Below are 26540 nucleotides of genomic sequence, written 5' to 3' on the forward strand. Positions count from 1 at the left end.
TCCTATAGAGATTAGGTATATACACAATTACACTGAAAACTTCGAACAAGCATATCTCCTGGACCGTTTGAGCTACAGTCATGACATTTTGTACATAGGCCTATATGCAGCCTCACATGAGCAACACATTTCCCATTAGGGCCTATAAGCTGCACCCATTCTGTTTTTATTTTTTATTTCCAGCAGGGGAAAAAGACTAGAGTTTTTACTCACCCTCATTAATCCGCGCAACATAAATTTGAATAATTGTCACTAATTGGCCTGGAGGGGACGACGACAGTGACGACGACAATGACGACGACATGTTTACTGCTGCCTTACACAACATATCTCATGTATTGATACTTTTATGGAATGACGTCATGTGTGACTGTAGACAGTGTTGGTGATATATGCTTACTAACTAGTAATAACTAGTAACCCCTTATAAAGGCCTACAGCAGTGGAGGCTCCTCAGAGGAGGAAGGGGAGGACCATACTCCTTAGAGAATTTCACAAAAATGTAAATAGTGAAACATAAAAAAAGTTATCCTTTTGATAAAACTATAATAAGTCACCAAATAATTGATTAAAACACACTGTTTTGCAATGAAGGTCTACAGTAGCCTCAACAGCACTCCAGGGTAGCACCATGGTGTAGCCGGAGGACAGCTAGTTTCCGTCCTCCTCTGGGTACATTGACTTCAATACAAAAACTAGGAGGCTCATGGTTCTCACCCCCTTCCATAGACTTACACAGGAATTATGACCATTTCTGGAGGACGTCCTCCAACCTATCAGAGTTCTTGCAGCATGAACTAACATGTTGTCCACCCAATCAAATAATCAGATAATTAATCTAGTACTGAAAGCATAAGTTACAGCTAGCTAGCACTGCAGTGCTTAAAATGTGGTGAGTAATTGACTCAAAGAGAGAGAAAGACAATAGTTGAACAGTTTTGAACAAATTCATGTAATTAAAAATGAAGGAAAAGCAAGAGATAGACAGAGAGCTAGCTATATTTCATAGTATTTTCTTCACTTTCCCTTAGCTAGCGAATGCAGATAACTAGTTTAGCCTACTCAAACACCCAGCCCAAACAGAGAGGGGTGCTATGTTAGCTAGCTGGTTATGACTATCCAACACAGGAACTCTTCCAAGTCAAGGTAAGCTTTTGGTTGTATTAATTTATTGCCACCAGTGGCCCGCTGGTGTAACTGCTAAACTGCTTACTGGCTGTACACTGTACTGCATGATTGTATCGGGTTAACTAACGCGTTAGTTCTAATAGCTATGTTGATTATGACGCTAGCTAATATGGTGACAACGATGCTGGTTGTGTGTAGCAGTTAGCGGTTATGATATAAAGCTTTTTGTGCCGGGTCACAGGCAGCTGTTGTGTTGTGCACTGAAGTCCACAAGCGAAGGGAAAATGTGAGAGGAGGAGAGCGTGTAGATACGAGAAGGAATTTATACCAGGGGCGCAACTTTCACTGGGGATGGTGGGCTAGTTTTATCATTGCAATGTAACACAAAAAGTGGCAACAGTGTACTTGCGGTCACCTCTGAGTGGTCGGGAAACACTGTTTGCAGTGTTCAGATGGCTGGATTTAAGAGCATGCAGAGTGGGCTGACAGCCGGTGTAAAGGCAAAGCTTCTCGAAGGCTGACTGGACCAGCACTGGAGAGTTGAGCATAGTTCAGTGTGTATGTGTTGCCTAATCATAGGCCTATTTAGGAAATACATTTCCTTGGAAAGATAACTGCCTCGTGCTTCTCCGCCCATGCATAGGATATAGCCTACTCTATTTAACTGAGACCACACGCGCACCTGATCTCACAGGTATAGCTACTGAACTGGAAGCAGCAAGAATTATGACAGCGACACTTGGTAAGTTTTGCATAGTCCTATAGGATATAGCTTACCTTTTAGGAGGACGATTTGCAGGCAGAGACAAATAAATGGGTAATCGATACTTACTGAAAATGAAAAGGTTCAACGCTTGCTCACCATAGTAGCCTAACCTATATGCGCATTGTGCCTTCAATGATGATACAAATTTTTGATTGCACTTTGATTCATGTTGGTTGAGCGCCCTCCACTTCTTTCCATGATCAATATTTATTTACAGACACTGTAATAAACTACAGTCTAATCATATCTAAGTTAATTTCATAATCAATTTAACTGCCACTTGATTCTCTGCCATGTAAGTAGCCTCATCTATTTCAATGAGACCACACATACTAGGTGCACTTGAACTCTCATGCCCAACTAGGAGAGGTAGGCTACTAAAGTTCAAGCAGTGAATTCTGAGTGTGTGAATAATGTTAAAAAGATGTGATTTTAATACAATAGCTAGGCTAACACATACAAAGCAGAAAGAGGACTGTTTCCAAATAGTCTGTGGGACAACTGCCCACTCCAGCCCACAGCATGAAAAATGCAGACCGCGCTGCAATGATCTCTGTCGGACCCGCCGGTCCTGCAGGCATCCTACGGAATGCAGCCCTCTAGTGCAGTCAGTACACATGTCACGTCCTGACCATAGAGAGCTCTTTTTTTCTATGGTAGAGTAGGTCAGGGCGTGACTGGGGGGGTTTATTCTAGTTTTATTTTTCTATGTTGTTTGGTTCTAGTTTCTATTTTTCTATGTTGGGGTTTTTGGATGATCCCCAATTAGAGGCAGCTGGTCATCATTGTCTCTAATTGGGGGTCATATTTAAGAAGTTGTTTTTCCAACCTTTGTTTGTGGGAGATTATTTTGAGTTAGTGCATGTTGCACCTCTGTCGTCACGGTTTGTTGTTTTTGTTTATTGTATGTCTTGCATAGTTTCACATTATAATAAAATATGTGGAACGATATTCACGCTGCGCCTTGGTCCGTTCCTACACACAATCGTGACAACACAACACTATGCTCATCATGTCTTAGCAGGATCAGATGGTGACAGGGGTCCCAGCAGGGTCAGACAGCCAGCGAGCTCAAGTGAATTTAGCAGTATATTAATAATATCAGTGAATGATACAAAGATTCCATCTTGAATTGATGGGTAGACCTAAAGCAGCAACAGGACAGCAGCTTAAGTTTAAAGCTACAGTCTGGGATCTGGGAATAATGGTCATTTCAATTATTGAACCATTGATTATATTCTTGGATAATATAATGTATAAATGTACACCAAGGTAATGCTTTGTCATGCCTCATTTTAGGAGGATCAGATGGTGACAGGGGTCTCAGCAGAGTCAGGCAGCCAGGGAAGACCAGTCTTTGACAGAGGTGAGGTGATTTTTTTACAGATACAACACTTTATTCTCTCTGTGCAGCAAACACTGGACGAGCCAGATGCTATTTTAAGGCAGTCTGACATACCTCCAAAGTTAATTTCCAAACTGTATCAAGGGTTGATAGAGGCTTTTATCGATGACACAAAACATGTAAAACAAAATGTGAGGAAGACCTGGCAGAAGCTATAGATGATGATGAATGGATACAGATATGTTTGAATGCCCAGTCATGTTCATATCATCTCAGACATAAATTACTGCAGTTTAAGACCATCCATAGAAGGTACTATATGCCAGTGAAACTGAATTACATGCACTCAGAAATGTCATTCCTCTGCTGGACTAGTAAAACACAAAAGCAGACATATTTTCATATGTTAAGGTCTTGTGAAGGCTGGCTGAATTCTGGCAAAGAGTATGTTGTTTTATTTCAGCATGTCTACAGATTGTCCCTTCTCCCTGTTTTTGTTTGCTTGGAAATGTTGATACTGGAGACTGTTATCGGAAGAAACTGTGTAACCAAGCATTTATAGCAGCTAAGAAATGCATTGCCATTAATTGGAAGGTTGGTTATCCTCCCACAATGTCATGTTATGTATCACTATATTTGATTTATTACAAGATTAAGGGTATACTGGGCAACTTTCATAAGGTCTGGATGCCTTATATGGAACACAGTACGACTAAAGGAGTCTGTATTGAAAACATGCCCACGTCAGGGGAGATACCTATTTAGGCAATCCCTAGCAGCTGGGCTGCTCAGTGCTGGCCCTGGGGGTCTGCCATCCTGTGGGTTGGCACTATGGCCTAGGCCTAACACACGCGAAACAAAAAATGTATGTTTCACTAAGATCCTAAAGCTGAGTGGGGTGCGTTGGGTTGGGGTGCTGCAGGGTGTTGGACCCCTAGGGACAGGACGGGGCGACCCAGCTATATTGTGTGCAAGTAAAAAGAGCTCTACAGTACAACTAGTCATTTGAGATTAATTATATGGAGGATTTGCTGTTTCTGTGTGTTAATGTATATTTGAGGTGTATGTGTTTATTTTTTTTTATTTTTTTCCAAACCTTACCGTTGGGAATGAAAACATTTTAAGGTGTGACCTGGGAAGGAAATTGTGTTGGGAGAGAGGTGAGTTACTGATTAGACTGGTGGGGGTCGGGCGTGCAGGCGGCTCGGCCTGGCTGGTCGGTCTGGCTGAAATTTGATACAGAGGATGTCTTAATAAACACAATCAAAAGTCTGTATTTTTTCAAGAGTTGTTCATTTTTTAGGCTATTGGTTAAAGGTGCAACACAATATTTATTATTGAATTACCTTTGATCTAGTTCAGTCTTATTAATCACTTAAACATATTTAATAATGATCTCTTAACTAGCTTGATGACTGTGCAAATGTTTGCTGACTTTTTGTTGTAAATAAAGACAGCATATTGGATTGTATGAAAATGCAGGAAATTAGCTTTAGATTCCGAAATAAATTCTGGGGGAGGACACGCAGGTTATGTCCCCCCACACTTCCAAAACCAAAGTGGCGCCCATGATTTATACAATAAGCAAAGTGATCATGCTGTTTGTATGTGGCTGCCATGAAAGTGAACTGTGTTTGTGTTTGATCAGGGGTGTATTCATTCTGACGATTCTGTTGAAAAACATTTCTTAAACAGAAGAAAACGGAACGAAACGGGGATAAACATACCTGAATTTGTCCAATAGAAACTCTCGCTTGCAACTGTTGGACTAATGATTACACCCTTGATCAGCTAGATCAAGGCAAGAGATAGCAAGGTGGTATTGAATGTGTCACTGTCTGTCACCTAATTTTCCTCTGGACCTGTGCATCTACGTTGTAAACTTTCATTCATAGGATAGGAAGTAGCATCCTCATGATGGGTGTAGGGAAAAGTTGAGTATCATGTAGTAGCCTAAACCTATAGATGTTACATTGTGCTTTGTGAATGGAATATGAATGACAGTCATCCAATATGCTGTAATAGAAATAACGCCATGTTCATTAAAAAAATCGTCCTCCCTCATCTTAAACGTTACCGACAGCCACTGGCCTACAGAGGCTGACTGGGCACCATTTGCCCAACATCTCTGCGAAGGTCATCAGCTAAATTATCCATACCCCTTTATGCCAAGGCAGAAGGGAAAGCCCCATGTTGAAGTGGGAGGTCTTAGTAGTTTTCAGCAAAGGCCTCGAGAGGGACTCTCAAACTACCACATCTGCAGCTGTGTGAGAGAGGAATCAACATATCACAAGGAAAAGTTTGGGGAAGATGCAAAGAACTAGATAAAACGTTGAGGACTGCGGACAAAGAGAAACAAGTAGGTCGATTATAGTTAGAGTGGAAATTTAGCGTTAAAACGTCGGATGCCAAATCATTGATGCAACCCGTCGCACCTCTTTCTTTAATCAAGTTAATCCTGCGTTTATAAATATATGTTTTTTCTTTAGAAGCAAGCTACGTTGAATATGTATATTTTCGACATAGGATGCAAGTGATAATAATATTTTTGCCACCTTATTTTGCATTTGAAGCATTTTTCCTATATGTGTAGTCTAGTAGGCTCTTGAAATTTGTTGACAAATACATACTTGAAGAATCTGGCAAAAGTCATAGAGGGGAAAACAGGGCCTTTTTGGACGGGTGTCGTGGTCAAGGAATGGCACTCTGGATAGAGGCGTTTGCCCAACTGCTGTTTCTCGTGTTGGCATGGGACCTGAGCGCACAAGGAGCGGCACCACAAGATGTAAAACACGAGGTGAGTGGTCAAAGAACAAATAACAACGGTAGATGTTGCCTTATTGAAAATGTATGCATGCATGTATGACTGTCACTTTGGACAAAAGTTCTGCCAAATGGCATATATTATTATTAAATATATGCAACAAATATGCATTATTTAAACAATTTGCATTATGATGATTTAATCTGTTATAAAGCAATAGTCCCTACTGTTAAAAAAGTGGAAATCATTTCCCAAGTCTGGGATGCCAGACTGTCAGTAAAACTACGCTTGTGACTAGATGGAGTGCAGCTACGACCAGAAGTTACTTTTCGTAGTAGGTTAGGAGAGAATTTTAGCTAACCTTAACCCTTTTCCTAAACTTAATCTAATTACCCTAACCTGTTACGAAAAAGTCACTTCCGATCGAAGTTGTATTGCACATATTCATAACCTAGCGGGACGGCTTACTTCCAATGTCATTTACACAAAATGTACAGTCATATTCCTCTACATTGTACAGATAAATATCATTTAGAATATTAAAATGGTTCTCTTTAGCCTTGGGTGGTGTAGGTAAAGACAATTATTGTGTTCTTATTTACTTGGATTCAGATACATCAAACATTTGACAAATATAATTCAGTTTTAAATGTTCTGGGAAGAATTCTTTGGAAATAACTTGTCTGACATGTTTATTGTTACACCTCTTGTCCCACAAACACCAGCCACCTATGTATACGCATGGTAGGCAAGGAGATGCATCTGAATATAATAGCATCCCTTTCATGATTGTACAATTTCAAAAGCTTAATAATAATAATAATATATATATTTTAAAAGACTGCTTACTTCCGCAATCTTTGAGTGCGGTTGAGGATATCCAAGATTACAGTAAAACTGGGTGGATGTGGAATTGATCTAACCTCAGCCAAAGGAAGCAGGCCACAATGCTGATGGCTTGCATGACAACACTTAGAAATGCTGAGGCTGCAAAATATGATGAGATGAGAAAAGAAAAAGAGAAGAAAGCAAATGGGAGAAATACCATGGTCTCTGTATTGTGGTCAGGTACAGAGGCACTTTCTGAAAGGAGAGGGCATTTAGAGTTGTGGTATAGTTGCAGTATAGAATCCAAGTTCAAAGAGATGCAGAGATAATTGTTGACATCTGTCCTGAGTTAGGGTTGAACTGGGGGAGGGGAGTTTTACAGAGAGAAGGGCTGCCTCTGAGGATATGATAGTCTGGTGGTCAGCAGTGGAGGAGGACTCGCCTGTTTCGACAACAGGAAGTTACCATGATGTTAAACCCTTACACACCCCACCCTCTACTGACAGACATCTGCCATTTAGGACAATGCAGTTAGCTAGATCATGTCCCAGGAAGCTCTGACTTCATCACTGCCCTTTTGATGTTTTTAATCTGACTGCTGGCGCATTAACTGTAATCTTAGCGTAATGTAGGTGCCTGGATTGTATTTCCAGCTGTGCATATGTAAAGAATAATTGAACTACATTGACCTAGATTAGACTGTCAATTTAGCAGAAAGCAGGCTACTAGGTCTCTCAGAGGGAACTGAAGCACTGATAGTGATAGTTTGTCATTTAGACAGACTGCTTTTTGCTGCTTCTCCTTTAAATGCTTTGGGGTAAATCACCAATAAACCACTTAATACTACTGGTAAAATGAGTCCCTCAAACAGACTCTTACAGGAGTAATGCTTGGCCATCATTTTGCACCAGAACACTCACTAGCTTACACATTAGGTATTGAGAGAGTGATAATACCCTAAATGAACGGTAAATCAAGATCAGCAGTTCTGTTTAATAGTCCGTTAGACTGGGCTCAAAGCAGCTGTGTGAAGACCATAGTACCAGTCATGGAAGGTAGGCAGGTGTGGCATATCCTGTGGCCTCAGGGAGAGATAGGGAGTGGGCATGGGATTTCCTCTTTGCTTGAATTAGTCTCACTGCAGCCTGACCATGACAACACATACAGTGACTGACACAGAGATGGGGGAGGGAGGGGGGAGAAAGGGAGGAGTGTTAGTCAGTACAAAGAGGGAACCAGTTTCAAGGAAATGTGAATGAGTGGGAGATGACGGAATGCCAAAGGAAGGAGAGAGAGAAAAAGAGGGAAGGGGGTACTGCCCACATGAAAAGGAACCGAAAATAAGTCATTGTGATGATGCAATTTGGGAACAAGATGGTTTAGGTTTATGAATGATGTAATTAGGCAATACACAGTGTGACAGGATGTTACTCATAGGTCACATACACTTAGTAGACATCCGCAAGCAGCACTGCTGGGTACTAACATGGCAACGAGTCTACATCCCAGTTTCCTGACCACACAACCTGACCAGGAAATACTCAGGGTCTTAGTTATAACCTTATCATAATGATAATGTAATTAAGTATATTAGACTGACCTTCTTGTTTTTGCTTTTGAGAAGAGGATTCTCTGTTATTAAGATATGCAGACAAATTGGCTAATGCTCAAATGACTTTGGCATCAGTGGGATGTTTCAAAAATGTTACTTATTATACAGTTGAAGTCGGAAGTGTACATACAACTTAGCCAAATACATTTAAACTCAGTTTTTCACAGTTCCTGACATTTACTCCTCGTAAAAATTCCCTGTCTTAGGTCAGTTAGGATCACCACTTTATTTTAAGAATGTCCGAAAAATTGTATAGAGAATGATTTATTTCAGCTTTTATTTCTTTCATCACATTCCCAGTGGGTCAGAAGTTTACATACACTCAATTAGTATTTGGAAGCATTGCCTTTAAATTGTTTAACTTGGGTCAAATGTTTCGGGGAACCTTCCACAAGCTTCCCACAATAAGTTGGGTGAATTTTGGCCCATTCCTCCTGACAGAGCTGGTGTAACTGAGTCAGGTTTGTAGGCCTCCTTGCTCGCACACGCTTTTTCAGTTCTGCCCACAAATTTTCTATAGAATTGAGGTTAGGGCTTTGTGATGGCCACTCCAATACCTTGACTTTGTTGTCCTTAAGCCATTTTGCCACAACTTTGGAAGTATGCTTGGGGTCATTGTCCATTTGGAAGACCCATTTGCGACCAAGGTTTAACTTCCTGACTGATGTCTTGAGATGTTGCTTCAATATATCCACATCATTTTCCTTTCCTCATGATGCCATCTATTTTGTGAAGTGCACCAGTCCCTCCTGCAGCAAAGCACCACCACAACATGATGCGGCCACCCCCGTGCTTCACGGTTGGGATGGTGTTCTTCGGCTTGCAAGCCTCCCCCCTTTATCTCCAAACATAACGATGGTCATTATGGCCAAACAGTTCTATTTTTGTTTCATCAGACCAGAGGACATTTCTCCAAAAAGTACGATCTTTGTCCCCGTGTGCAGTTGCAAACCGTAGTCTGGCTTTTTTATGGAGGTTTTAGAGCAGTGACTTCTTCCTTGCTGAGCGGCCTTTCAGGTTATGTCGATATAGTACTCATTTTACTGTGGATATAGATAATGTTGTACCTGTTTCCTCCAGCATCTTCACAAGGTCCTTTGCTGATGTTCTGGGATTGATTTGCACTTTTCACACCAAAGTACATTCATCTCTAGGAGACACAACGCGTCTCCTTCCTGAGTGGTATGATGGCTGCGTGGTCCCATGGTGTTTATACTTGCATACTATTGTTTGTACAGATGAACGTGGTACCTTCAGGCATTTGGAAATTGCTCCCAAGGATGAACCAGACTTGTCTACAATTTGTTTTCTGAGGTCTTGGCTGATTTCTTTTGATTTTCCCATGATGTCAAGCAAGGAAGCACTGAGTTTGAAGGTAGGCCTTGAAATACATCCACAGGTTCACCTCCAATTGACTCAAATGATGTCAATTAGCCTATCAGAATCTTCTAAGCCATGACATAATTTTCTGAATTTTCCAAGCTGTTTAAAGGCACAGTCAACTTAGTGTATGTAAACTTCTGACCCACTGGAATTGTGATACAGTGAATTATAACTGAAATAATCTGTCTGTAAACAATTGTTGGAAAAATGACTTGTGTCATGCACAAAGTATATGTCCTAACCGACTTGCCAAAACTATAGTTTGTTTACAATAAATTTGTGGTGTGGTTGAAAAACGAGTTTTAATGACTCCAACCTAAGCGTGTGTAAACTTCCGACTTCAACTGTATATATAATAACAATATATGCCTTTTAGCAGACACTTTTATCGTAAGCAACATACAGTCATTTTACATATTGGGGGTGGTGGGAATTGAAACTACTACCACTGATGTTACAAGTGCCATGTTCTATCAACTGAGCTGCTTCTTTTGCTCAGTCTTGTTGATGCTGGCTAGAGGACTGTTTGCATAGACAGCTGGAATCCCATACACACTATGTGCATGTAGAGACGAGTCAGAAGTCAGGGAGGTTTATCAGTAACATCCACATAGAAGATCTATGACGATAATGTTGTAACACCATCCAGACACTTTTATGTTTATTGACTCTTATGATATACACTACATGACCTAAAGTATGTGGACACCTGCTCGTCGAACATCTCATTACAAAATCATGGGCATTAATATGGAGTTGGTCTGGCTTGCAGTCGGCGTTCCAATTCATCCCAAAGGTGTTCGATGGGGTTCGGGTCAGGGCTAGAATGTCATTGTATGCTGTATCGTTAAGATCTCCTTTCACTGGAACTAAGTGGTCTAGCTCGAACCATGAAAAACACCCCCAGACGATTATTCCTCCTCCACCAAACTTTAGAGTTGGGGCAGGTAGCGTTCTCCTGGCATCCGCCAAACCCAGATTCGTCTGTCAGATTGCCAAATGGTGAAGTGTGATTCATCACTCCAGAGAACGCGTTTCCACTGCTCCAGAGTCCAATCTGACGAGCTTTATACCACTTCAGCCGACGCTTGGCATTGCGGATGGTGATCTTAGGCTTGTGTGCCGCTGCTCGATCATGGAAACACATTTCATGAAGCTCCCGACAAACAGTTCTTGTGCTGACGTTGCTTCCAGAGGCAGTTTGGAAATCGGTAGTGAGTGTTGTAACCGACGACAGATGATTTTTTACGCGCTACGCACTTCAGCATTCGGCAGTCCCGTTCTGTGAGCTTGTGTGGCCTACCACTTCGCAGCTGAGCCGTTGTTGCTCCTAGATGTTTGCACTTCACAATAACAGCACTTACAGTTGACTGGGGCTGCTCTAGCAGGGCAGAAATTTGACAAACTGACTTGTTGGAAAGGTGGCATCCTATGACGGTGCCACATAAAAATTCACTTAGCTCTTCAGTAAGGCCATTCTACTGCCAATGTTTGTCTATGGAGATTGCATGGCTGTGTGCTCGATTTTATACACCTGTCAGCAATGGGTGTGGCTGAAATAGCCGAATCCACTCATTTGAAGGGGTGTCCACATATTTTGGCCATGTAGTGTATGTGTGTGTTGTGATTTGTAATACTGTGTGCTGTGGCTCCTAAGCCAAGTGTCTTGTATGGGCCAGATCATTGTGTATCTAGCTATGAGCTATGAGGCTTCTTTCTCATGCTCTGTTGTTGTGTTTGTTGGTAGTCATTGTGACACACTAAGTGGATCAGTAATCTGGAGAACCGAGCCAAATTTCATGTAAGTCTTTTTAAGGTCAGAGAAGTCATATCCTTACCTCTAAAAAGCCTAGGCCTATTAATTTGTTACTTTGTTAATGTAAAATGTCTATATACTAGTTCTGACTCACTCAACTAACTAAAGCAAATAAAGGGACCACTATAACTGCCCACTGCCCACTCACTCTCTAGGCTTCAGTGATCAAAACGACTAGAGTTAGGAGTAGCATACCCTTATTGAAGAACACTTAAAGACTGTTCTTTGTGGACCCACCAATGGGACCATGGATGGGAGGAGTGGGACTCACTAGGCTTATGGTTGAAACAAGTATTCAGTGTTGATCAATGGCTCTCTCGCTCATACATCCATTTTAAATACAGTCTAACAACAACACACACTATGAAAGACCTAGATAGAAGACTGGAATGAAAGATATAGTGGCCTCTGAAACAGCAGCTGTGGCCTTATATCAAGCATAGAATTGAATCTTGTCCTGAAACAAACTATTCCTCTAAGAAATGTCCTCACACCTCCATTATATTTCTATTATCATAATCCATTAATTACACGCTTCACCATCCCCACTTTTTCATGATGAAAGACCTCTTTCACATATTAAGTCTTAACACAGAGAGCAGGGTCTCCCCGAGAGAGATTAGTCCCCTCCATTCAAAGCACGCACACGCGTCTAGAGAATTTTGTGTAATCAATATGACAGATAGTGACACATTCAATACCACCTTGCACACTCTTGCCTGCATCTAGCTGAAGTGGGGTGTAATCATTAGTCCAACAGTTGCAAATAAGAAATTCTGGTATGTTTATCCCTGTTTTCTTCTGTTTGCTTCCGTTTAAGAAAAATGTTTTTCAACAGAATCGGCGCAATGAATACATGTCTTGTATTCAGCTAGATTACTTCCTGTTTATCAATAAAATTAGGTACATTTGTGATTTAGGATAAATATAACTTAAGTAAGAGACGCGGTGTCGCTCATCCCGAACGGACTGAAGGGCCACGGTTAGGAGTCGTGAGCTGTCCTCCACAACACCTGGGCTGGGCTTCACCGGCATGATCACTTTTCTCGTTGTATATATAATTCCTTCTCGCAACTATCTATGCGCGCTCCTCCTCTCCCCTTTTCCCTTTGCTTGTGGACTTCAGTGCAGAACACATCAGCTGTCTGTGACCAGGCGAGAAAACCTTTCCAAGCCAAACCTTCATATCATGACCGCTGACCGCTACACACATCCTACAGCATTGTCACGTCATAGTCTAGAGCGTCATAGTCTAGAACTACTAGAACTAACGCGTTAGTAAACCCGCTACAATCATGCAGTTCAGTCAATGCAGTTTAGCTGTTACACCAGCGGGCCACTGTCGTAATCAATTAATAAAGCCAAAAGCTTACCTTGACTTGGAAAAGTTCTAGTGTTGGATAGTCATAGTCAGCTAACTAACATAGCATCCCTCTCTGTTTGAGCCGGGTGTTTGAGTAGGCTAAACTAGCTAGCTGCATTTGCTAGCTAAGTGAATGTTGAAAAAGATACAACCAAATATAGCTCTTTCTCTCTGAAAAAAAATATATACTTTGAAATATAGTTAGCGCTCTCTCTCTCTTGCTTCTCCTTCATTTTTAAATAAATACTTTTGTTCAAAACTGTTCAACTGTTGTCTTTCTCTTTAAGTCAACTACTGTCCACATTTTATGCACTGCAGTGCTAGCTAGCTGTAGCTTATGCTTTCAGTACTAGATTAATTCTCAGATTATTTGATTGGGTGGACAACATGTCAGTTCATGCTGCAAGAACTCTGATAGGTTGGAGGACGTCCACCGGATGTTCAAATCAAATTTTATTCGTCACATACACATATTTAGCAGATGTTATTGGTCACATACTGTCACGCCCTGACAGAGCCTTTTATTCTCTATGTTGGTTAGGTCAGGGTGTGACTAGGGTGGGTTATCTAGGTTATCTAGGTTGTTTTATGTCTTTGTTGGCCTGGTATGGTTCCCAATCAGAGGCAGCTGTTTATCGTTGTCTCTGATTGGGGATCATATTTAGGCAGCCATTTCCACACTGGTTTTTGTGGGATGTTATTTGAGTTAGTGCATGCTGCACCGCTTATGTTACAGTTCGTTGTTTGTTTCCTTTTTGTTTTTGTAAGTTTCACATAAATAAAGATGTGGAACTCAGAGCACGCTGTGCCTTGGTCCGTCTCTCCAGACAACCGTGACACATACACATATTTAGCAGATGTTATTGGTCACATACACATATTTAGCAGATGTTATAGGTTATATACACATATTTAGCAGATGTTATTGGTCACATACACATATTTAGCAGATGTTATTGGTCACATACACATATTTAGCAGATGTTATTGGTCACATACACATATTTAGCAGATGTTATTGGTCACATACACATATTTAGCAGATGTTATTGCGGGTGTAGCGAAATGCTTGTGGTCCTAGCTCCAACAGTGCAGTAGTATCTAACGATTCACAATACACAAATCTAAAAGTAAAATAATGGAATAAAGAAATATATAAATATTAGGACGAGGAATGTCAGAGTGGCATTGACTAGCATACAGTAGAATACAGTATATACATATGAAATTAGTAAAGCAGTATGTAAACATTATTAAAGTGACTAGTGTTCCATTATTAAAGTGGCCAGTGATTCCATGTCTATGTATATAGGGCAGCAGCCTCTAATGTGCAGGGTTGAGTAGCCGGGTGGTAGCTGGCTAGTGATTGCTATTTAACAGTCTGATGGCCTTGAGATAGAAGCTGTTTTTCAGTCTTTTGGTCCCAGCTTTGATGCACCTGTACTGACCTCGCCTTCTGGATGGTAGCGGGGTGAACAGGCCGTGGCTCGTGTGGTTGATGTCCTTGATGATCTTTTTGGCCTTCCTTTGACATCGGGTGCGTTAGTTGTCCTTGAGGGCAGGCAGTGTGCCCCGGTGATGCTGAGGCCTGCGGTTGCGGGCGGTGCAGTTGCCATACCAGGCAGTGATACAGCCCGACAGGATGCTCTCAATTGTGCATCTGTAAAAGTTTCTGAGGGTCTTAGGGGCCAAGCCGAATTTCAGCTTGTCAAGTTGTCATAATTACTGTGTAAGTCTATGGAAGGTGGTGAGAACCATGAGCCTTCTAGGTTTTGTATTGAAGTCGATGTACCCAGAGGCTATACCATGGTGCTACCCTACAGAGTGTTGCTGAGGCTACTGTAGACCTTCATTGCAAAACAGTGTTTTAATAAATAATTTGGTGATGTGAATATATTTTGTATAGTTCTAAAAATGAGAACTTGTTTAATGTTTCACTATTTTTATATATATGAAATTCACTGAGGAGGATGGTCCTCCCCTTCCTCCACTGAGGAGCCTGCACTAGTATAATGAAACTGCTGACATTTTACTGTTGATAGAGAAAATGCTGAAATGGCATCATTACTAGTTAATTAAAAGTGTTGTGTTCTTTATGTTCCTGGAACATGGACACCAACCTACCAGGCAGTTACATACACTATGGTAACGATATACTGGCTGTGCACAGGGTGTGGTTGTTCACAATTATTTACCCTCAGGCCTTTGGGTTTTCCATATTAGAAAAGAGAGGGAGAGGGGAAGGAGGAGTGGGGAGAGAAGAGGACAGAGAGACGGGTAGGGGGGAGTGGTTTTGACTTTGAGGTTTGGATGGGATCATAGAGAAATTCCCAGTAAAATGACTGACTGACTGAGCTGTTTCCATAGAGACTGACATTAATGCAACTGAAGAGTTTAGTCTACATTTGTGAAGAACTAAATAGTTCAAGGTCAAACATACAATCAAACAAATTGTATTTAGAGTTGTGAATAACACTTCCTGGCTGTGTGCTAGCTTATTGACAATGTTCAAGTCAGGATGTGTTCGGTAAAGAATATCAGAGAGGTATCAGCTTTCACTACCTCCAACTCCTGTTTGGGGGGGAGAGAATGGGTAGAGATTAAACTGCGTGGGAGAGGTTTGGTACCCAGCCACTGGTTCTGCTCCAAATAGGGAGAGGGAGGCACCAGAGTTTAATAAGCTTCCAGGGGAAAGTAAGGTCAGATATATAATCATTCGGCACCTTCTCTAGTGCAGCTAAACACTGTAATCTTACAAGGAGAAGCCTGGAAAGCAAGGCCACCCTAGACCTATAGGGATGTAAGGACACCCCTTACTGAAGAGGCGAGACTCGAATAAAAATCTCTGCTCAAACAATTATGACATATATTTGGAGCATGGTCTCGATGAAAAACTATACCGCTGTAGTCCAATAGAGACCATGTTTGCCATGTACACACAAACACAATGAAAAAGCCACCAGAGTCCTAGAGTTCGTAGCGTATAATGTGGACATATTTTACCAACAGAGTGTTTTCAGTTTCACTGTTCAGTTTTTGTCTACCAGGATTTTGAATTTTCCCTACAAGGGCTTTAGTGAAATCTGAGCTGTCTTTGTAGGTGCCATTTTGTCCTGGTTTGGTTTCAGTACATCAGCTTTGGTCAAATTGACCAGAATCCCATTGGGCTGGCTGGACACAGTCACGGAAGAGTAGTGTTGATGTTTGAATACTTTTATACTTACCCATTGGAATGACCAGCACCTGTTTGTGGACATTGTGCTTCTCCTGCAAGCCAAAACATATGAAAACCTAAATTAGAGCTTATTTGTTCTTTATGTCATTGTGAAATGTATATCAACACCAGAGCCCACTCTGTCTTATTTGAAGACATTCAACAGATGTTGAATGAGCATCCATATACTATACATACAGTATTCTGATTTATTCATAGTATATTAATTCTTCACCCATTTGAGACATGTTGTAACAGTACAACCTCCATGTTTCAGGTGTGGTTGCAGCAATATGGCTACCTGCCGCCAGGTGACCTGCGGACACATGCTGCCCGCTCCCCTTACTCCATCACCACGGCCATCACAGCCATGCAGAGATTCTACGGCCTGACCATCACCGGCTCTATCGACAATAACACTTTAGAGTGAGTCCCTTTCATGCTGAACAACTGTTGCAGGTTCAGTACCATATTACCCTACTTGTAGGAGTTTTTTCTGGTCAGGTCATGTGGCAAGGAAAATGCATGGTCTTACCTGTGTGAACTCACTGATTCAAAGTTAAATGAATCAATGACCTGTTTCCAAGATAGAGATTCTACTGGGCATTGTGTGACCAGTCCCTGAATTGTGTTTGCCAGGGCGATGAAGCGGCCGCGCTGTGGAGTTCCAGACAAGTTTGGCACTGTGCTGAAGAGCAACCTGAGAAAGAAGCGCTATGCTATCCAGGGCTTGAAATGGGACAAGACCGATCTCACCTATTGGTAGGTTAGCCCTCCAACTCTAAGTGCATGTGTAGGGTAAAAATGAAAAGAACACCCACAACCCATATGGTGAAGTCATGTCAAGTCATACTGTAAATTCCCCTCACCTCAACCAGATTTTCAGAAATTCCCCAGTGACTTAATATGCCAGTAAAGTGTATCACCGTTTCCTCTCTTATTCCCCCTCTGTCTCCATCTTCCTCCTTTCACAAACTGTTCTCTTTTCTCTCTAACGGTGCCTCCTCTCTCCCTCTCTCAGTATACAGAACTACACCCCTAAGGTGGGGGAGTATAATACCAATGAGGCTATCAGGAAGGCCTTCAAGGTGTGGGAGAATGTGACCCCTCTACGCTTCAGGGAGATCCCCTACAGTCACATACGGGACAAGGTGGTGGACATGGCAGACATCATGCTCTTCTTCGGTGAGGGTTTCCATGGCGATGCCAGTCCCTTCGATGGCGAAGGGGGCTTCTTGGCACACGCCTACTTCCCCGGTAACGGCATAGGGGGAGACACTCACTTTGACTCTGCAGAGCCCTGGACGGTCGGCAACAGTGATCTGTCAGGTGAGTGACCTTGAGTGTTTGGAAGAGGAACATTATGACGGGAAATTCATGTTTGATTCCCGATGTCAGGAAAACCAGTTTAACCTGTTGAGAGTTACCATGCTCCCCGGGCAGTTGTGAGCAGCAGGCCATAAAACACACCATCAACAGGCCCCAACGTTTTTGTGTTTTGAACTTATCTCCAGGCCGTGTTTGTGCGGGGAATATGAATGATCTACAGATTTGTTTAGTTTTTAGTTTTGATGGTGAAAGAGAGGCCTGCTATTTAAAACCATAGAAATAGGGTGTCGATACTTTAGATGCTTCTAGTCAGTTACATTTGAATAGTGCTTTTGCTATACATGCACACTTAAGCTATTGTTATACAAGATTGAATTTCATGGGACAATTTAAGGTGATGGTGATGACATGGTGCCTTCTTTCTAAGATACTGTGTTATGGTATTGACATGGTTCTGTTGGTCTTAGGCAATGACGTGTTCCTGGTGTCGGTACATGAGCTGGGTCATGCTCTTGGCCTGGAGCACTCCAACGACCCCTCTGCCATCATGGCTCCATTCTACCAGTGGATGGACACCGAGAACTTCCAGCTGCCTGAAGATGACCTCAGGGGAATACAGCAAATCTATGGTGAGCAAAGGCTAAGAGAAAATGCATTATCATTCATTATCATTACTGTTAGTTGTTCTACTGTATCTAGGCTGTAACTAGGGCCCAGAGTTCATTTTTATCAGATCACAAAAGAAGAGCCTATGTAATGATAGTAGTAGAGGATTACATTGACCATTTATTTCTATCTCCCGCTATCCTGCAGGGGGTAGATCAGGTGGTGGACCTCGCCCTCCTCCACCTACCCCACGCTCCCCTCACCACCCCCCCAAACCCACTCACACCCCATACAACCCTGGCTTTGGTCCTGACATCTGTGAGGGACACTTTGACACCATCGCCATCCTCCGAGGAGAAATGTTTGTGTTCAAGGTACTTAATTACAGATATGTATAGCTGAAATCAGCTTTGTCGTTGTGTGTACAGTCGTGGCCAATAGTTTTGAGAATGACACAAATATTAATTTTCACAAAGTCTGCTGCCTCAGTTTGTATGATGGCAATTTGCATATACTCCAGAATGTTATGAAGAGTGATCAGATGAATTGCAATTAATTGCAAAGTCCCTCTTTGCCATGCAAACTGAACTGAATCCCCCAAAAACATTTCCACTGCATTTCAGCCCTGCCACAAAAGGACCAGCTGACATCATGTCAGTGATTCTCTAGTTAACACAGCTGTGAGTGTTGACGAGGACAAGGCTGGAGATCACTCTGTCATGCTGATTGAGTTCGAATAACAGACTGGAAGTTTCAAAAGGAGGGTGGTGCTTGGAATCATTGTTCTTCCTCTGTCAATCATGGTTACCTACAAGGAAACACGTGCCATCATCATTGCTTTGCACAAAAAGGGCTTCACAGGCAAGGATATTGCTGCCAGTAAGATTGCACCTAAATCAACCATTTATCGGATCATCAAGAACTTCAAGGAGAGCGGTTCAATTGTTGCGAAGAAGGCTTCAGGGCGCCCAAGAAAGTCCAGCAAGTGCCAGGACCGTCTCCTAAAGTTGATTCAGCTGCGGGATCGGGGTACCACCAGTACAGAGCTTGCTCAGGAATGGCAGCTGGCAGGTGTGAGTGCATCTGCATGCACAGTGAGGCGAAGACTTTTGGAGGATGGCCTGGTGTCAAGAAGGGCAGCAAAGAAGCCACTTCTCTCCAGGAAAAACATCAGGGACAGACTGATATTCTGCAAAAGGTACAGGGATTGGACTGCTGAGGACTGGGGTAAAGTTATTTTCTCTGATGAATCCCCTTTCCGATTGTTTGAGGCATCCGGAAAAAAGCTTGTCCAGAGAAGACAAGGTGAGCGCTACCATTAGTCCTGTGTCATGCCAACAGTAAAGCATTCTGAGACCATTCATGTGTGGGGTTGCTTCTCAGCCAAGGGAGTGGGCTCACTCACAATTTTGCCTAAGAACACAGCCATGAATAAAGAATGGTACCAACACATCCTCCTAGAGCAACTTCTCCCAGCCATCCAGGAACAGTTTGGTGGCGAATAATGCCGTTTCCAGCATGATGGAGCACCTTGCCATAAGGCAAAAGTGATAACTAAGTGGCTCGGGGAACAAAACATCGATATATTGGGTCCATGGCCAGGAAACTCCCCAGACCTTAATCCCATTGAGAACTTGTGGTCAATCCTCAAGAGGCGGGTGGACAAACAAAAACCCACAAATTCTGACAAACTCCAAGCATTGATTATGCAAGAATGGGCTGCCATCAGTCAGGATGTGGCCCAGAAGTTAATTGACAGCATGCCAGGGCGGATTGCAGAGGTCTTGAAAAATACGGGTCAACACTGCAAATATTGACTCTTTGCATCAACTTCATGTAATTGTCAATAAAAGCCTTTGACACTTATGAAATGCTTGTAATTATACTTCAGTATTCCATAGTAACATCTGTCAAAAATATCTAAAGACACTGAAGCAGCAAACTTTGTGGAAATTAATATTTGTGTCGTTCTCAAAACTTTTGGCCACGACTGTATATACATGTATATTTAGTTTGTAGAGGTATTGATCCTGTCTCTCTCTCCTTCAGGATAAGTGGTTCTGGAGAGTCCGCAACAATGCGGTTCTGGATGGGTACCCAATGCCAATAGGCCATTTCTGGAGGGGCCTGCCGTCAAACATCAATGCTGCTTATGAAAGGGATGATGGCAACTTTGTATTTTTCAAAGGTAAATTTGACTTTACTCTGTTTACATTACAACCTCTGTTAAGGCTCCGTCACAATATTTACGTAGCCTACTATTCCCATTAAATTAGATATCATTACTGTATAAAACCACTCATTCAGATTCTCTCTCTCACTCTGTGTAGGAGCCAGGCACTGGGTTTTCAAGGAGTCTCTTCTGGAGGATGGCTACCCCAAGCCTCTGAAGGAGATTGGAAGTGGTCTACCCAAAGACAAAATAGACGCTGCTCTCTTCTACACCCCCACCGGCAAGACATACTTCTTCAGAGGACACAAGTCAGTCTTTTTGCATCTGATTGTCTCTGTGTCTTTGTTTAGGTCAACATTACATGACAGAGTGGAGTGGAGCGTACAAGACTAAAGAACGTTGAAAACATCATATTTCTCTGTCATGAATTGCTCTATTTGGCCATAAGATGATAGCAAATTTCCCAAATAAGTGCCTCTGACTTTTGAGATGGAGAACTAAAACCAGTGATGTGAAACACAGAAATGGTACAATGATACTATTCACTATTCAGTTTCTCACTGTTGCCGCTTGCTATAGACCTCTCTCTGCCCCCAGCTGTGCCCTCGATACCATATGTGAATTGATTGCCCCCCATCTATCTTCTGAGCTTGTGCTACTAGGTGACCTAAACTGGGACATGCTTAACACCCCGGCCATCCTACAATCTAAGCTTGATGCCCTCAATCTCACACAAATTATCAATGAACCTACCAGGTACAACCCCAAATCCGTAAACACGGGCACCCTCATAGATGTCATCCTAAATAACTCGCCCTCCAAATACACCTCTGCTGTTTTCAATCAAGATCTCAGCGATCACTGCCTCATTGCCTGCATCCGTAATGGGGCTGCGACCAAACGACCACCCCTCATCACTGTCAAACGCTCCCTAAAACACTTCTGCGAGCAGGCCTTTCTAATCGACCTGGCCGGGGTATCCTGGAATGACATTGACCTCATCCCGTCAGTAGATGATGCCTGGCTATTCTTTAAAAGTACCTTCCTCACCATCTTAAATAAGCATGCCCCACTCAAAAAATGTTGAACTAGGAATAGATATAGTCCTTGGTTCACTCCAGACCTGTCTGCCCTTGACCAGCACAAAAACATCCTGTGGCGTTCTGCATTAGCATCGAATAGCCCCCGTGATATGCAACTTTTTAGGGAAGTTAGGAACAAATATACACAGGCAGTTAGAAAAGCTAAGGCTAGCTTTTTCAAACAGAAATTTGCATCCTGTAGTACTAACTCAAAAACAATCTGGGACACTGTAAAGTCCATGGAGAGTAAGAGCACCTCCTCCCAAATCCCCACTGCTGTGTGGCTAGGAAACACTGTTACCACCGATAAATCCACTATAATTGAGAATTTCAATAAGCATTTCTCTACGGCTGGCCATGCTTACCACCTGGCTACCCCTACCCCGGTCAACTTCCCGGCACCCTCCACAGCAACCCGCCAAAGCCCCCACCATTTCTCCTTCACCCAAATACAGATAGCTGATGTTCTGAAAGAGCTGCAAAATCTGGACCCATACAAATCAGCCGGGCTAGACAATCTGGACCCTCTCTTTCTAAAATTATCTGCTGAAATTGTTGCAACCCCTATTACTAGCCTGTTCAACCTCTCTTTCGTATCGTCTGAGATTCCCAAAGATTGGAAAGCTGCCGCGGTCATCCCCCTCTTCAAAGGGGGTGACACTCTAGACCCAAACTGCTACAGACCTATATCTATCCTACCCTGTCTTTCTAAGATCTTCGAAAGCCAAGTTAACAAACAGATTACCGACCATTTCGAATCCCACCGTACCTTCTCCGCTATGCAATCTGGTTTCAGAGCTGGTCATGGGTGCACCTCAGCCACGCTCAAGGTCCTAAACGACATCATAACCGCCATCGATAAGAGACTTTACTGTGCAGCCGTATTCATCGACCTGGCCAAGGCTTTTGACTGTCAATCACCACATTCTTATTGGAAAACTCGACAGCCTTGGTTTCTCAAATGATTGCCTCGCCTGGTTTACCAACTACTTTTCTGATAGAGTTCAGTGTGTCAAATCGGAGGGCCTGTTGTCCGGACCTCTGGCAGTCTCTATTGGTGTGCCACAGGGTTCAATTGTCGGGCCGACTCTCTTCTCTGTATACGTCAATGATGTTGCTCTTGCTGCTGGTGATTCTCTGATCCACCTCTACGCAGACAACACCATTCTGTATACTTCTGGCCCCTCTTTGGACACTGTGTTAACTAACCTGCAGACGAGCTTCAATGCCATACAACTCTCCTTCCGTGGCCTCCAACTGCTCTTAAACGCAGGTAAAACTAAATGCATGCTATTCAATCGATCACTGCCCGCACCTGCTCGCCCGTCCAGCATCACTACTCTGGACGGCTCTGACTTAGAATACGTGGACAACTACAAATACCTAGGTGTCTGGTTAGACTGTAAACTCTCCTTCCAGACTCACATTAAGCATCTCCAATCCAAAATTGAATCTAGAATCGGCTTCTTATATCGCAACAAAGCATCCTTCACTCATGCTGCCAAACACACCCTCGTAAAACTGACCATCGTACCGATCCTCGACTTCGGTGATGTCATCTATAAAATAGCCTCCAATACTCTACTCAACAAACTGGATGCAGTCTATCACAGTGCCATCCGTTTTGTCACCAAAGCCCCATACACTACCCACCATTGCGACCTGCACGCTCTCGTTGGTTGGCCCTCGCTTCATACTCGTCGCCAAACCCACTGGCTACAGGTTATCTACAAGTCTCTGCTAGGTAAAGCCCCGCCTTATCTCAGCTCACTGGTCACCATAGCAGCACCCAATCGTAGCATGTTTCTCCAGCAGGTATATCTCACTGGTCACCCCCAAAGTCAATTCCTTCTTTGGCCACCTTTCCTTCCAGTTCTCTGCTGCCAATGACTGGAACGAACTGCAAAAATCTCTAAAGCTGGAGACTCATATCTCCCTCACTAGCTTTAAGCACCAGATGTCAGAGCAGCTCACAGATCACTGCACCTGTACATAGCCCATCTGTAAACAGCCCATCTATCTACCTACCTCATCCCCATACTGTATTTATTTATTTATCTTGCTCCTTTGCACCCCAGTATCTCTACTTGCATATTCATCTTCTCCACATCTACCATCCAGTGTTTAATTGCTATATTGTAATTACTTCGCCACCATGGCCTATTTATTTCCTTAACTTACCTCATTTGCACTCACTGTATATAGACTTTTTGTTTTCTTTTGTTCTACTGTATTATTGACTGTATGTTTTGTTTATTCCATGTGTAACTCTGTGTTGTTGTATGTGTCGAATTGCTATGCTTTATCTTGGCCAGGTCGCAGTTGCAAATGAGAACTCGTTCTCAACTAGCCTACCTGGTTAAATAAAGGTGAAATAAAATAAAATAAATAAAACTGAATATCAGTTATCCGGCTGAACTCAAGAGGCCAAGCTAAGAGAACCAGAACATCTGTCTCCGGCAGGTTTTGTCTTTCAGTGGCTCACCAGGCTTACATCTCATAACCCAGAGCATACCAGCTGAGCAACCACATCTTTGGAAGAATAATAGGCCTGTAGGTGTGAGGTCAGCACAGACCAGAGATAGAGCGATATGCGGATGCACTGAGGTTGAACTGAAACATGTCTATCTCTCCCCATGTTAGGTACTATCGATACAATGAGGACTCACGCTCTGTGGACCCTGAATACCCCAAACCCATCAGTGTGTGGCAGGGCGTCCCAGACAATATTAAAGCTGGCATCATGAGCAGAGACCAAGGTAACCATCCTGTGTGTTTTTGTGTACGTGCGTGTGGGTGCATGCATGCGTGCAGTGGGTCTTTTTTCTGTTTAAATCTAGAGGAAAAAAAGTTATCCCAACTCTGGATTTATTTTGTTAATCTTTATCTCCACACTGTATTTGTCTCTCAGGACACACCTACTTCTACAAAGCCAATGAGTATTGGAAGTTCAACAACCAGAAGCTTCGTGTTGAGCCTGGATACCCAAAGTCTGCTCTTAAAGACTGGATGGGCTGTCCAGAGGAGGACCCCAAGACTGATGGAGGGAGAGGGGGTGGAGGACAAGACCGGGAAGACAGAAAGGAGGATAGAGATGAGACGAAGGTGATCATTATCGAGGAGAAGGGAGGATCTGGCGGAGGTGCGGGCGTGGCGGCGGCGGTGGTGGTTCCCCTCATGCTGCTGGCGTGTGTGATCCTCACTCTGGGGGCACTGCTGTTCTTCCGCAGGTACGGCACCCCACGCCGTCTCCTCTACTGTCAACGCTCACTACTGGACAAGGTGTAGAGGGGAGGAAAGCGAGAGCGAGAGAGAAGGAACGAGAGGAGGTTGAAGAGTGGAGAGGGACTGTATATGAGAGAAAAGAGCAAGCAGAGGGAAATGCGAGTGGAGATGAGGGAGAAAAATGAGAGAACTAAAGTCAAAGGGATCTGTGGACTGTGAGCGAAGGTTAGCCAGAGCAAGATATATTTGTTAGCTGTAGCTTAGATATTCCTTACCGGGGCAACTTAAATATGGAATAGATTCCTTTTTCTCTTTCACTCCCACTCTGTTCCTCTATTTCTGCCCCCTCTTCTGTTCTCTCATTGTGGTTGTTGACGCCAGCTCATCGCTGTTTGTTTAGCCTTTTTAAATTTTGTTTTTCAGTTGTTGTCGTCAGTGTTTGTGTCCTGGTAAATTTCAGCTTTATTTGAACATAATTATGTTCAGTGCCTCCATCCATTCATTCCAGCCCCTATTGTGTTAAAGAATACAACCAGCGTCATGTGATGTTCTGCTCCATGTTAGTAGAGGATGCTAGATTCTGTCAAAGCCAATCACCTATTAAGTGTTGCCTCATATACAGTATCTCAGTTATATCACATGAACTATGAACGGTCTGAAGAGAGAGGGGATAAACACTGAGTTTACCAAACATTAGGAACACCTTCCTAATATTGAGTTGCACCCTGCCCTTTTGCCCTCAGAACAGCCTCAATTCGTCGGGGAATAGACTCTACAAGGTGTCGAAAGCGTTCTACAGGGATGCTGGCCCATGTTGACTCCAATGCTTCCCACAGTTGTGCCAATTTGTCTGGATGTCATTTGGGTGGAGGACCATTCTTGATACACACAGGAAACTGTTGAGCGTAAAAAAAACAGCATCGTTGCAGTTCTTGACACAAACCGGTGCGCCTGGCACCTACTATGGAATTGGGGGGCCAGACCCTGCTTTCTACACAATGAGAATAGTCTTTACAGCAGATACTGTTTTGCTGTGAATTATTAGTATCTTTCATATGAATCTTAACCTTGTGACCCATTCTATACATCTGGGATTTGTCATGAACATCCAGAAGGATGGACTTTTCTATCAAATGCTGTGGCTTAGTCCTGCTGGTTGGGCTCTCATTGAATCACCTACGGGGGGCTCGTTGACAAGCTCCATTACTGCAATAATGAAATAATAAAGTTGACTTGTTTTGAAGAAATGTAAAAGTCTCTCCTTCTGATTAGAATGATTCCACGACAGTGCTTAATATTCTTTAATGTCATGCAGTGTTTTAATGATTATTATAATGATTATAATTATGATTATTATTATTATCAATGATGAAGTCATTATTATTATGTCTAGTACTATTGTTTTTTGTTCTCCATGTATAGAATGTGTTTTGTGTACATTGTCATTAAATGTCCTGCTGGACAGGGAAGTACATTTTGAAAGTGGCCTTAAATGTATATTTGATTTGGGGGAAAGGGAATGGGATGGGGATATTATTTTGTGAAACTTGATTGTTTTTCCATCTCAATGCAATAAATAGAAGATATGAAAATGACTCCTTTTTGTCATTGCACTTGTTTACAGTTCTCAAATCATGGTGCTGTTTTTATTTTTCAGGGACGCAAAGGTTTACTAGTATTTAGAACAATAATAATGATATCCATTTTTATAATTATAATAATTATAACTACTGTATTTAAAGTATTTGAATAAGATTGTGCCTATCTTTTTCACTTTAATACTTTTCTTTAAAATAAAATGTTTTTAAAAATGCATAGTTATATGTGCTCTTTATTTTTGTTTCAGCACTAAGTGGTCAGTCACAGACATACACAGGCATATACACTCACGCACTCAGAGGCACTC

The 26540-nt window shown here is 42.5% G+C and overlaps 1 protein-coding gene across 1 annotated transcript; it reads left to right on the top strand.

Moving 5' to 3' along the window:
- The first annotated feature begins 5428 nt into the window (after nt 1-5428).
- Nucleotides 5429-26449, top strand: LOC106569443 (matrix metalloproteinase-14). The gene is made up of 10 exons (XM_014140798.3): nt 5429-6036; nt 16497-16645; nt 16859-16981; nt 17241-17548; nt 18016-18177; nt 18362-18528; nt 20204-20342; nt 20485-20635; nt 24053-24168; nt 24321-26449. The coding sequence occupies exons 1-10, from the start codon at nt 5938-5940 to the stop codon at nt 24695-24697; spliced, it is 1791 nt and encodes a 596-aa protein (XP_013996273.1). The 5' UTR covers nt 5429-5937; the 3' UTR covers nt 24698-26449.
- Nucleotides 26450-26540: the final 91 nt, after the last annotated feature.

This window comes from Salmo salar, chromosome 14, assembly GCF_965601325.2.
Source record: "Salmo salar chromosome 14, fSalSal1, whole genome shotgun sequence".
Taxonomy (NCBI): Eukaryota; Metazoa; Chordata; class Actinopteri; order Salmoniformes; family Salmonidae; genus Salmo; species Salmo salar.

Coding starts and splice junctions, on each gene's coding strand:
- LOC106569443 (XM_014140798.3), top strand. CDS start 5,938: ATGGCACTCTGGATAGAGGCGTTTGCCCAACTGCTGTTTCTCGTGTTG. Junction 17,549..18,015: donor CGGCAACAGTGATCTGTCAG/GTGAGTGACCTT, acceptor TGTTGGTCTTAG/GCAATGACGTGTTCCTGGTG. Junction 24,169..24,320: donor CATCATGAGCAGAGACCAAG/GTAACCATCCTG, acceptor TTTGTCTCTCAG/GACACACCTACTTCTACAAA.